Genomic DNA, 13,339 nt, shown 5'->3' with positions numbered 1-13,339 from the left:
TACTACATATATTCAGAAATTTTCAACACTGTCATTTAGTGAATTTATATTCCTTTACAAACATCAGTGCAGTTAAAGAGCCAAGTGATTGTGTTGCAAAATATGCTATTAAAAAGGTACAAGACCTCATTTTTTTTTTTTCTTTGTGCACACCCAAATATAAAGTTCTAGCTACGCCTATGGCTTTAGTCAATGCCTGGATTTTATATAAGAGGTCATGGAAGAGAATTTATGGACCTTTTGGAATTCAGACGAGCTATAACGGTACCTTACCTAAAGTTAGGATATTCCTCAAGAGCACAACCTGGACATGCTTTAACTTCATCCACCGTATGTGCTGATTCCAGACATAAAGGCTAGAAGGAATGCAACATTTATTCACTCATCGCAGCAAGCAAAGAAGATGTGCAAACCGGGTTTGTAATGCCAAACCACATACATATTGTAAGAAGTGCAATATTACTCTGTGGAAAAGTGTTTTGTACCGTACCATTCAAATTAAACAAAGTGAGAAGAAGGAAGATAATACATTAAAGATGTGAAACAAAATTTATGAAAACACTACACTGTTTTTGCAAAGTTCAATGAAAATAATTAAATACTTGTAACTCATATTTTTAGAAAAATCTGCTAAATGACAATTTTTATCTCATATCCGCCCAGCATCCTCATTTGAAGATGGCACATTATGAGAAAACTGTGAATGCAAAACATATTTGTTCATTTTATGAAAGTGCTTTTCAAGTGAATAAAACAATAAAATAGGAAAAATTAAAGAAAAAAATAATTTGGGCAGTAATGGGTAGAGATCCTGAGAAAACCTCATCATCATTTGCCACCAGGAAAGCTTCAAGAATCATTTCACAAGACTAAACTGTAAAGCATATCTGGAGAAAATAAAGGTGCCAGACAGTAGGGTTGTGTATGGGTGTTTGTCTCTCACTTGCCATCTGTCAGTGGTATCAGAACACAGGATGTGTTTGAGGAAGGACTTACACTGTAACTGCATATTGACGTCCTTTCCAAGCACATACAGATGACAAGTTAGAGACAATGCACAACTCAAGACAGAGACAGAACCAGTATATGAAACATAGGTACAAACAGAAACCAAAACAGTGGTTAATAAACCAACAATTCAATATGTATGAAGTGTCAACAAAGAAAACACATAAATAAAATTGTCCTTGCAGAATGCTCAAGTAAGCTTACACTAATTGAATCACACTGTTTGTTATTCACAATTATTATTTGAAAACATGAAACTTCAAATTTCAAATAACTCCCTGTACCCTTGACCCTCTTATTGTTATTTATGAACATTTTCAGATGATTTTAGCTCTCGGAAATGTGTCATTGTAACCACGTAGCCCAAAGGCTTCGCACAAATGACATTTCACAACATCATCTATAATTGTATGCAGTTAGGTTATGATTGCTAGGTTTGGTACTGATAGTTATTTTCGACATGTTACTTCGCTATTTTAGTGTGTATACAAACAGTTTTCATTACCAAAAAGCGGTGAATATAATCTGAAATTGCAAGTTTTTACTCACACGGGCCATACAGTGGGATCAAATATCTCCATTATTTGTGTTTTCCTAATGCCGGAACCAATTTTATATTAAGTAAAACATCAAAATCTGTAAACTAAACAGAAATTCAATGTAATTCTCGAGGGGGTACAGTTTGTCTACAACCCCTAACCCCCTACCCAAAAATAAACAAATGGTTAAATTTTTTTAGGTAATCCTATTTGGAGGATATGCTCTTTAAAGAACAGCCACATACCCCCTCCCCTGTTTCCTTCCATCACAACTCAACAAGCATATTTGTTTCACCAACAAGGCAAAGGTGTTGGGAAAGAATGACTTAAAACATTTTGAAATCCTCCTTGTTTGAGAGGTCTAGTCTTTAAGAATAAAAATGTTTTTAAACTAGGCAGTCATGTGCCACTCTCGCCATTCAAAGTGTACAAGGAAAATCTTCTTATCCAAAATCCTTATATTGTAAACGGACATGCACAAGATGCTACTGCTGTTCTTTTTAAGTCAAATTTATGCACAGAGAGGCTAATTGGGACTGGATCTACAGTTGAAAGTGGAATCTGAACCACTGTGCAATGTGTTTCCACTGGGTATTGAACCCCTTGATTACAAGTCTACCATGACATCAATAAGATGTATACGAACCTATTAAAAAGGAAAAACCAAAAACTTCCTCAGGTACAGTATAAGAGACTCACTCTTCTCAAAAAGCTAAAAACATTTGTTCAAGACGCTGTCATTATCTTCCAACATGGATGATAAACAGTTGGGATAGTAGAACCATAACATCCATTTGTTTAGGAAATCTACATACGAAAAAAATTTAAAAAATAAAAAATGGGTGCTAATTTAAAAAAAGGGTACTTTAGTATAATACGGACTACCTCCAAATCATATTCCGCCATATACGGTTCCCACTTATGGAACCTAACCTAACCGAATGACTCAGGTTTGCGAGGGGGATATAATTTAACGTAGACAAATGAGGTAGTCCGTATAATACTAGAGCAACAAAAAAAGTTTCACAGCAGACATTCAGACATTAATTCTTGCCTCTACATCGACATCTGCAAGATTTTTTCCAGGGGAGACAAATCAGGCATGTTGGCCCCCAACTCACAAAAAAAAAAAAAAAAAACTCATTCAACCTGAAGTATCATGTTCCCACAATGCTCTTCTAATAATATAAATAAGTTTCTGAGTTTTTGATTCACGTTCATTTTCCAGTGAAAGCCATGCACACTTCCATATGCTCACAGCCCTTTGATGAAGTCACCAACATTGTGTACAACCATTGCCAGCGACTTGGAAGTCGTAATATATCTGTAGCAGCGCCTGTTCTGTTGATGGTTTGAATTGAGTGATCTATTGCCTGAAAAATCTATGGAACAGTTCGGAAGTGAATTCCACCAAGTGATTATTTCATCATAAGGACCAAATCAAAGTCACAGGGGTTTTGAGTCCGGGAAGTATGGGGGATTGTAGGCCACTTGCCAGCCACATAAAGTCACAAATTGCACCCGAGCATTGTCCTGCAAAATGATGGGAGGATTCAGCAGAAAGTGTTGCCTCTTCTTTTGCAACTCAAGTCACAGGCACGTGCGCCCAGTGTTGGAAGGAAGAGTCCATTTACTGGGAGGCAGGTTAAGTATCAAACTAACGTGTGGTGTAAGCAAAAAACACCAGTTCCATTTCATGGCATATATACAGCAGTGTTGCCACTATTAAACTTACAACCCACATATGTTTAAAGTTTAGTCGCGAAATGGGAAGCCAGTTTCCAAAGTGTGGAAACATGATGAGGATGGCTGAGAAGCAGCAATTAAAATGTAATTTCTTGAAAGTCATGTGTGGTATTTACACCAGAAGCAAAACTTTGGAAGTGATTTCTGTACCAATACAGTCGCACTTACACTATTTTCTTCCCCAAAAGGTGTCAGCCTCTTTTCAACAAAACTCTGCATGGTTGAAGGAATGTACCACTGTTACATACTACATTTATCATTCACCTTGTTCCATTGGAAAAATTTCAATGTTGTTGTTCTTCCTCTTCCTTTGACTTTCATTGTTGGAAGGTACAAGGTATAAATTTTACCTCTGCCATAAGCTGTCACTAAAAAACTAATTTAATCTCTCTATGACAATTAGTTCTTGAGCCACAATTTTTTTGTACATCACGGCAAGTTTGAATAACCTGCACTTGAAAAGTTCCCATCTTGACATCTTGAGATGCTCTCAATTCATATGAGGCATATGATTAAATACTTACTAGCATAAACTAGAAGAATTCATAACGAAAAAAACAAGTATAATTAAGTACATGCTTAAAACAGTTAAAGCTGCCAACAGTTCTCATAGTAAGCAAACAATTTGACTGACATAATCCATGCAATTTCAAAAACAAAAAGAGCAAAATAATAAAACCCCTAGATTCAAATCTGCTACATCATAATATCTGGTATACAAGTTTGGAAAGTTTTCACAGACACAAAATTTTATAGAAGAAAAAACATCCTTAACTCACCAATACTACTTCTCCTATAAGAGATTTTTCCCTTGGCGGAAGAACAACCCGGAACAGTGATTCAAGGAGAATAAAAATAAATCTCACAATGCAGCTCACTGTATCCAGGACAAGAATAGCGAATGAGTAAAGCTTCAGGATCATTGTGAGCAATGTGTTATGTTGGCTGTAAATACAAAACATCAGAACATTAATGATATTAATGGGTTCTTACAAGTACACACACAGAAAGCTATCGAGTAACATTTCATGTTAAGAGCCCTAAACTTGGCCTACCTAACCTAACAATGAAAGTATTTAAGGATATTTTACTAATGCTAAGAACTAGGGGTGTGCGGGACAGAAATTTTTTCGTCGAGACGGGAATTTTTAGAATCCCGACATTCAAGATGGGAAAATTTTGAAAACTTCCCAACTAAGTTGGGAAATTTTCAGTAAAAGAAATGTTCTAAATTTCCTGATGCTCTGTAAATCTTGAATTACCTTGAGTGATTGTTTTTGCATTTCTGGAATAAAACTAACAATTTCTGAGAAGCTTCAGACACTTACAATGTAGAAAGCATCAAGAATTTACAACTTTTAAAAATTTACATTTTTGAATTTCCCAACTGTGAAAGATCCCAAAAAGTAGGGATGGAGGGGAAACTTTTTGGGATCCCGCACACCAATACTAAGAACCCTAAACCTTACCCACCTAACCTAACAATGAAAGCATACTTAGTGAAAAATACTTCCAAGTAGATAGCAGTAGCAGTTCATATCCAAGATGACAGTACACAAATGACTGCTTGGAAACAAAAATCAAATAGAAGTATGTGCTAACAGACATAATAAGAAATCACAGCATGTAAAAAATGAATGTGCACCATAATTAAACAATCAGGACTTGGAGCATAAAGGCTCTGACACACACTTTTCCCCCCAGGAAAGGTATCAACCTCTGTGGTTAGCACAGCATGCTACAATGCCAGTGGTCCCAGGTTTGAGTCCCTGCTTTGGAGAGTCCCTCATCATTTTCATCAAATCACTCATCTGTATTGCTGCAATTGGCCAAAAGTGGCAGAAAAGTGATGTAAGATAACCTAATTCAATCAATCACTTTACCCTGGAAAGGCAACAGCAGAATGCTTGTCCCTGAAAAATGCTCTGCAAGAATATTTCATTTTGACTCCAAACTTATATTTAGTTATTGATAGGGGAGTTATCCCAAAATAATATGCCATAGGTTAACAGTGAAAACATCAGGGTACTTAACAGTTCCAATTGTTTTATGATTATTTTTTTTCAAATACTCCTAACAGAAAGACTAATTATCATATAATTTTGGAAATCATTGTCACATGAAATTTGAACCTTCCTTAAAGTAATGAGCACTGTTTGGATTTAAAAAAAAATGCTATATGTTGGGAGAAAAAAACAACTTAAAAATTACCTTACACAGACATGTGCGCTTCCCATGGACAAGTCATTCTCCGTTGACAAGCTATAGTAAGTAACGTGGACTAGTGGGAATGAATGTAGAAGCAAATCAGAATCTTAGAATAATGCATTTAGGGAGGGACTTTTGTCTTAATGCTAAGAGAACCAAACCTGTCCTGCTTAACCTAACTACGAAAGCATATATTGAACAAAATCTTAAATAATAGCTAAAACTTCGCAGTATGTGTTAACAGACATAAATCAAACTCTAACCATGTAAAAATTACATTCGTAGCATGATGAAATCACAATAAAACAAAAGGAACTTGGGCCAATATTAGTGTTTGGAAGTAACTAGTTACTTTTGAAATCAGGTAGCTATAACTGTCACACAGTTACTATTTTCCAATAGAAGTAACATTTCAACAGTTACATTTCAGTTACTTTGCGACCCTAAAATTGCTAACTTTAATATTTGGGTATGACTTAAGATGATCCCCTCTCCAATTTTCTTCATATTTGACATACTTACTAATTGAGACCTGCTAATGACAAATCTGAAGTTAAAATTTGTCTGAAACGTCTAGAAATTGCAAAATAATTGCGAACCATTGACGCTATAACTTGACAAGTTTAAAAACAAGACGATGCAAATAGCTGTTGCGCAGTTCACACCACATTTCCCAAATCCATTCTCCGCAGCAACGTTGGTTCAAAATGTTGCAACCTGGAGGGAGCGGAATGGTCTGAGGATTTTCAACGAAATTTGTATTCGCTTTTTCCTGGGCTGTTTTCTACCTGTCGGAGTACAGAACTTCAGCTCACCTTTCGCCAACGACTCTTTTTCTTCTTTTAAAACTTGAACTCCCCGATGGTGCAGTGGTGGCACATAGTGGTTTAGATCCCACTTTAAACTGTACGTCCAGTCCAGATTAGCCTTACTGTGCATAAAGTGGACTTAAAACAACAAATCAATCCAATCCAATTCTTTTAAACCTTGAGAAACCATCCATTTAGATACTCCCGGTACTTGTGGACTCTACAACATTATACTTAAGTTTATGTAACTCCTTCTGATTTTGCAAATATGTTGCAACATTGTAAACAATTTCTCTGGCCTGTCCTCTAAGGGACTTTCCAGAGCAGATTGTGGATTTCGTTGGACCCGGCAGCCAAGAGTAAAGAGCAAGAACATTTCAATGCTTTAAAAAAGAACACAGGCAAGCGTGTTATCAGATTGCCTTCTTGTAGTGATTGTTGTACCATAAATAAAATAACCCCCACCGCACTGCACGCATTTTCAAAGACCGGATTAAATCAAATGAACCACTGATAAACTGATATGAGTTTTACACAGTAAAAAGAGTTTGTCATATTTGTTTTAGCTTAATTTTGCTGAGTTGGCACCACTCGTAGTCTCAAGGCCAGACCAGTACGTAGAAGAGGGGTGGGGAGGATGACGTAATAGGAAGTGCTCCGCAGCGATCTGCGCATATCGGGACTTAACTTGTCAGGCTATAGCCCCACGAACCATTGGTGCTAGCCCCACAAACCATTGACATGTGGTTAGGTTAGGCAAACATAGTTAAAATTTAGTGTCATAGTAGTATCAGGAATATATGTATTTCCTTGTGAAACGAAACAAAAAATTCACAAAAATAGACTGTTTCCATTCCAAAAAGTAATGCCTTATTTTAGCTTATTTTGCAATTTCTAGACTTTTCTGACAACTTTTAACTTCAGATTTGTGATTAGGAGGCCTCAATTAGTGAGTATGCCAAATATGAAGAAAATCGGAGAGGGGTCCGGTCATCTTAAGTCGTTCCAATATTTGTAACGTGAAAGAGCAGCTAAATTTGACAACAAGTTCCTTTCTTATACACTGGCTTAAATTCTGTTTGTTTTAGAGCCACAGAGAAACTACTTTTTTGAAAGGAAAACTTTCTAGTGTATGATGAAGTTGTGCAATACATACAAATGTATTTTACTCCATTTTACAATGGCAGCACGTATTTTGTCCACACCATAGGACCATTTGTTTTTCATGCTTTGAATAATTTTGTCAATGTCTTTATCCAGGAAAATTGAATTATCACATATTTTATTAGCACGACTTTCAGGCATTTCGGGGATACTTAATATTTAATTGCACGGGTAGCTGACGGATAGCCCCACAAATCATTTCTGATATGGTTAGGTTAGGCAAGCATAGTTAAAAAAAAAGGGGGAGTTGGAAACACAAACCATCCACGGACTGTCCCACGAACCATTCACGGATAGCCCCACGAACCATTTCCGGTTAGGTTATGCAAGCATGGTTTAAAAAAAGGGGTTGGAAACACTAATAGGGGGGTTACATCATCAAACGTGCGCAGCATGCCCTTCACATAGGGGAAGCAAATGAAAGCAATGGCAATTGTGCGTCGGTGAGATATTTCTCGGTCAAATAGATTCCAGGATGAAAGAAAATACCTCCACGAACGTTGGAAAGATTGGAGAAACTCATTTCCGTAAGTAGTTTCAGCATGTGTTTACAATAGCGGACCACTCTCCAATTTCTATAAAATTTTGCCTACTTACTAATTTCGGTGTCCTCATGACGTATCTGTAGTTCATATTTGGCGGTCACTTGTTAAAATTATACATTTATGTGTATAACTTGTAAAATAACCTTGTGATTTACCACAGTGATTCTCCATACACAGCAATTCAGAACGATCTTTCTTTCGCAATTCATTAATGGTCTTCCTTTACGCACAACAATCTGGCTACCTTGAATATTGACGTCAGACGAGGAATGCCTACGAGGTTAGGTTAGGTTCCATTAGCATAAATACAAAGAAAAATTAATATTTTCGCTAAGAGAATTATACCTTGTCTTGCCTAACATGAAGAAGCTCTCTCCCCTGATGTCAGAACACACTGTTGCTAAAGTGTTGTGCGATAAGTGACACCCATTCTGGGAAAATGGCGTGTTCCGTGGAGCCCTGTTCTTATGGTATGGTTACGTTATGTTAAGAAAACATAGTTTATTTAGTTTTTTCCTCGATTTCCATACTCGACCGCCAATTATTACATGCAGATTCGTCATTAGGAGTTCAGAATTACTGAGTAGGCGAAATTTCATAGAAATTGGAGTGGTCCGGTATTGTAAACTCGTTCTGTAGTTTCTTCTGTAAAAAATGAAGAAATGTGTCTCCGATATAACGAATTGTTACCATAAATTCATGTCCTGTCCAAAGAAATAAATAAATTCATAAACAAATTTCAAAATTTTACATTTTTGTTCTTAAATCTAAGTTGATCGAGATTTTAAAAGTGTGTTTCTTATTTTCGAAATAATATGAACAAGCTTTTTAAAAAAGTATTGTTTTTTATTCATACTGCTTTGAAAATGGCATTTTCCCTATTGCTTAAGAAATGTTGGGTCTACCAAATGCCCTGCTTCTTTGTTACAATTCATCAGAGGAGAAAAATATATCATTTGTGGACACGTGTGACGTGCTGTAAGTGCAATTTTTTTTAGGAACACGAACTAAGTAAGTAGATGTCAACCAATAGTAGAAAAAAAAATTGCACTTACAGCAAGAGACGAATTTGTAATTTTTACACATGTGAGACTCTAATTAGACTTTCCAGTGAGCAAAATATATTAATTGTTAATAAATCATTGTCACTTTACCTGGTCAACTTCTCTCCACCATGTGATTCAGGTTAAAAACCTAACACAAACACACCTGTTGGATGTGGATTCTGTTTCTGATGAATGAATCAGCTGATTAGTGATGGGTCGTTCGTGAACGAGTCGTTCAAAAGTAACGACTCTCTCTTGTGAGCGGTGAACGACTCGTTCACCAGAATTGAACGACACGTTCAAAGAGTCGTATGTGTGCCACGACTCCTCCGCCCGCCAAGCAACTATTATTCCATTATTCCCTCTCCTTTCCACGAATTTTGCGAGGAAGGCGCATGCGCAAGTGTATACTCGCCTGGCGGCCGAAATTTTTGAAAGAAAGCAAGTCGATTCTGCGGCAGCAAATGGGGACTGGAGAGGAGAGGGAGGGGGGGGGGTCCTCTCTGTTCCTTTTCCCGTAAAGCTGGCTGAAACGTGCCGTGTACGATGAGAGGGGAAGGAGCATGCTCGCGAGTCGACTCTTTCCTTCGTTCAAAGAGTCGTGGCACACCTTAGCGACTCTTTGAACGAAGGAAAGAGTCGACTCGCGAGTGTTGTTTGCAGAGAGAGAGCGCGCAACCTCAGCCCATGACGGGCAGCGAAGAACAGCCAACAAATTTGTCCTGTAGTTTCAAGTTCGGCCAAACCATTGGCGCTAAAATTAGAAGAAATTAAATGTTAGTAAAAAATATTAGGGGAGTCTTGTAAAAATTTTGAGAAGGTGTTAGGCACAGACCTCTTGATTACAATATTCCGATTAGCCTTTATGTGCAGATAGGATAGTCGGGACTGGACCTACAGTTTAAAGGAGGATCCGAACCTCCACTTTGTATTGAACACGGTACCCCTTGATTACCGGCGACGTTATCACTACGCCATCGGGGAGACCCGATTAGCCTATTGGAGCATAAAAGTGGACTTTAAACATTGTCTGACAAAATCGTTTTCATATGACGTGAAATATTTCATTAACATTAACGTGTAAATATTTTACTAATGAAAACAGCATTAAAGAATAAATATAGAAGTTTAATCATAAATCTCATCGTACATGATACTGCAAAAAAGCTTTTATTGAATGACTGCAGAATTAGGAACAACTACGTAAGATGGACATGGGTCATGTTCACGAGTGATATAAACAGCTGTTGGCCATCTGCGGTGAGCCTACGTGTTAAGGTGTTTTACTAGTAGAAAGCAACATTAAAAAAAAATACATACGTATAATTTGGCCCGCTTTATAGAAATTCGATCATACATTATGATATTGGCAGAAACTTATATTGAATGACTGTAGAACAACAAAAAGCTATGGATATGGGATGGACATGGATAATGTTCAAGAGCGATTTATATTTCTTAAACACAGCTGTTAGCCATCCGCGGAGAGCGAGCGGGTGGATCCTACTTTAAACTGTAGATCCAGTCTGCTGGCGAGACTGCCGCCGCCGCGCCTTGTGTAAGAGAGCTCGCGACTCGCGAGCGAACGATGAGTGAGCAGAAGAGTCGCTAAGGCGAGCGAGTCGTTAAGGTGCTCCACGACTCTTCGTGCCGTCTCGAGAGTCGTGAACGATGAGTGAGCAGAAGAGTCGCTAAGGCGAGCGAGTCGTTAAGGTGCTTAATGACTCTTCGTGCCGTCTCGAGAGTCGTGAACGAATGATGGGGAAAGAGTCGTGGGACTGTGCTGTGACTCTTCGTGCTGTTTTAAGAGTCGTGAACGAGCGATGATGTGTCGCAGCGCAGATCTGGAGTGCATTTTGTTGACTCGCTTTCTCACATTTGTTGCGATATTAAAACCAGTGATCGAATGAAAAAAAGGAAGAATATGTAAATGCACGTTATTACTAATAAAAGGTTGATATAATTATATAGCATTTCTGTGTATGCTATCGTACTGCATAATTTGCATTATCCGCAGCATGAAATGTAAACTGAAACAAGATACAAATATAGAAAATCTCACTCATGAGGCAGAGTAATGAAAACAAGTATGTGCAATAAATTTTGTTTGTGTGTGTGTGTGTTTACTGTTTACACATATATGTATATCCATACACATACAGAATCGTATTTGTATTTTTCTTATTTTATGCCGCTTTTCTTCAAATTTTAAGTAATCGCGACGATGAGGATGATGCGTGATGATACAGATGAAGGGACACTCGTAAAGAATATCCTTGACGGCTTGACCAGACCGGGACTAGAACCCGGGAACTTCTGTGGCAAGATCAAATGTCGATTACTTCAGAATCTTGGCCATCTAGTCGGCTACACGCACACACATATACACAAAAATGCAATACAATTTATTAATCTTGAAGGACGTACGTTGTGTTCGTTTACTTAAATACAATCATCTGCTTCAACACCTCCTACCCCCTTCCCCCTCTTCAGGCATGTGTTTCGAGAAAAATAAGCTTGGCGACTCTTTTGAACGACTCATTTGAACGACTCTTCTCAGTGAGCGAGCGCTCATGAGTCGACTCGCACAAATGAACGGCTTGAACCCATCACTACAGCTGATAGCTTTTGTGAAGCAAATTTTTATACAGCGTGATATGTAAATGGTAGGCATTAAAAAACAAAACACGAAAATTAACAAACTCACTGTATAGATTAAGCTTACCTGCAGTCTCACAGTTGCATTCATTGACCTCTAAATACGAAAGAATAACTTATTTGAACATGTCAAAATTATTTTTCGAAGTTTCATCTGTGAACTCTGCTCGCTGTGGTGACGTCCGAGTCACAAACAGACAGGATTACTCATTGTTTGAATAATTACTTTCAATTTTAACACAGGACAAAGTGCAGTACATTACTTATCTGCTCAGTAGAGAAATATATATGCACGTAGAAGTCCCACTTCCATTTTTTCTGTGATAAATTCAGTGACAATACCACATGCGGAGGGAGAGAGTGACGCCCAACTGCGATCATCCTACTTCCCAGCAAAAAAAGTAAAATAAAACTAGATAAATAAATGCTATGTTATGCTGGGCCAAAATCCCATTTAGTTACAGCCGTATTTAAATAAACTATCTTCACTGACTACGCCAGAGGGGGCAGGGGGCGGGCGCCCCCAGTCAGACATTTCGCCCTCCGTCTTTTGGCCCAGGCGATTTTCACCTTAAGTGATTTTTTCTGCATGATATAACTTTTCCTGCTTATAATACCGACTTGACTAATAAAAATTATTTTTGTTTTAATGTATGTGTGTTACTTTTGTTCAAGATTCCAGCGCTGACCTAGGCATAGGTGATTTCTCGTTCATTCACGTCCTGTAATCGTAGGAATTAACCTAAGTTTTAGCCAGTTTTAAGAACTGAAAAGTTAAATGTGGATGGTCTTAGAACATAACGAGCATTCTGAGGACCGTAAACATCATCCAACAAACACATATAAAGCCCAGTGTCGTAGCGCAGTTCTCTGGGGGCGGGGGGGGGGCTGCAAGGCCTATTGGGTAGTGTCTGCTGCCACGTTCTTTTTCTGCTGTAACCTCAAAAGATACTTGCGCGTGGCAGCAGACTCGGTCTTTGTTTTATCGTGATTTCATCATGCTATGTATGCAATTACGTCTGTAACACATACTGTGAAGTTTTAGCGATTACTTACACAAAAATGTTTTAAGATTTTGTTCAACGCGAGTCAGGTTTAGGTCCCTTTGCATTCTTCTAATAATAAAACTAAATGCTCTCGAGGTTAGGTTAGGTTCTGTTAGCATGAAAATAATATCGGTAAATGCTTTCTAAAAAAGTTCTTGTACATTCATACGCACTAGTCATAATCTTGTATTTTGCTCGTCTTCATCTGTTCTTAAGATTTGTAACACCCTCTTAGCAGACGAATTACGTGGCAGGAGCAAATTTGACGCTTATTCTTACTGCTGACACGGGGGCTCCTTTAGTGACAGAAAAAGTATGATGCCAGAGTGGGACGGACGTACTCGTACAATAGTTAGCTATACCCTGTCAGGCCCAACTAACTGTAGAGCAGGGCCGTGCATAACGGCAGAGAAGAAGGAGGGAAATCGAGTAGTGAAAGCCAGAGCAAAGCAGAGAAAGAGTCCAGTCGCCCACTACGCAATCACGTTCCTCTCACTGTTCATTGGTAGAGCCGTCTCGCGTCACTACTTGACCAAAGACTTGTTCTCGTTCACCTGCTCTACAGTTAGC

The 13,339-nt window shown here is 38.1% G+C and overlaps 1 protein-coding gene across 2 annotated transcripts in view; it reads right to left on the bottom strand.

Annotated features, from left to right (window-relative positions):
- LOC145996900 (17-beta-hydroxysteroid dehydrogenase 13-like) overlaps positions 1 to 11,896 on the bottom strand; it is a 36,916-nt gene extending 25,020 nt beyond the window's left edge. Inside the window, exons 1-2 of one of the 2 annotated variants that reach the window (XM_083133462.1) lie at positions 11,791 to 11,896; positions 4,073 to 4,238 (exon numbers count right to left, since the gene is read on the bottom strand). In XM_083133462.1, coding sequence (XP_082989588.1) covers positions 4,073 to 4,216 — 144 coding nt within the window. In that variant the 5' untranslated portion in view covers positions 4,217 to 4,238; positions 11,791 to 11,896. Of the gene's footprint in view, positions 1 to 4,072; positions 4,239 to 9,173; positions 9,254 to 11,790 lie in introns of those variants that run through there. The other variant, XM_083133460.1, reaches the window with a different exon arrangement.
- Between the last annotated feature and the right edge of the window lie 1,443 nt (positions 11,897 to 13,339).

The sequence above is a fragment of the Lepisma saccharinum genome, chromosome 13 (assembly GCF_977018435.1).
Source record: "Lepisma saccharinum chromosome 13, izLepSacc3.1, whole genome shotgun sequence".
NCBI lineage: Eukaryota > Metazoa > Arthropoda > Insecta > Zygentoma > Lepismatidae > Lepisma > Lepisma saccharinum.
Note: the sequence above shows the minus strand (reverse complement) of the source record. Positions and strands in the feature narration are given on the sequence as shown.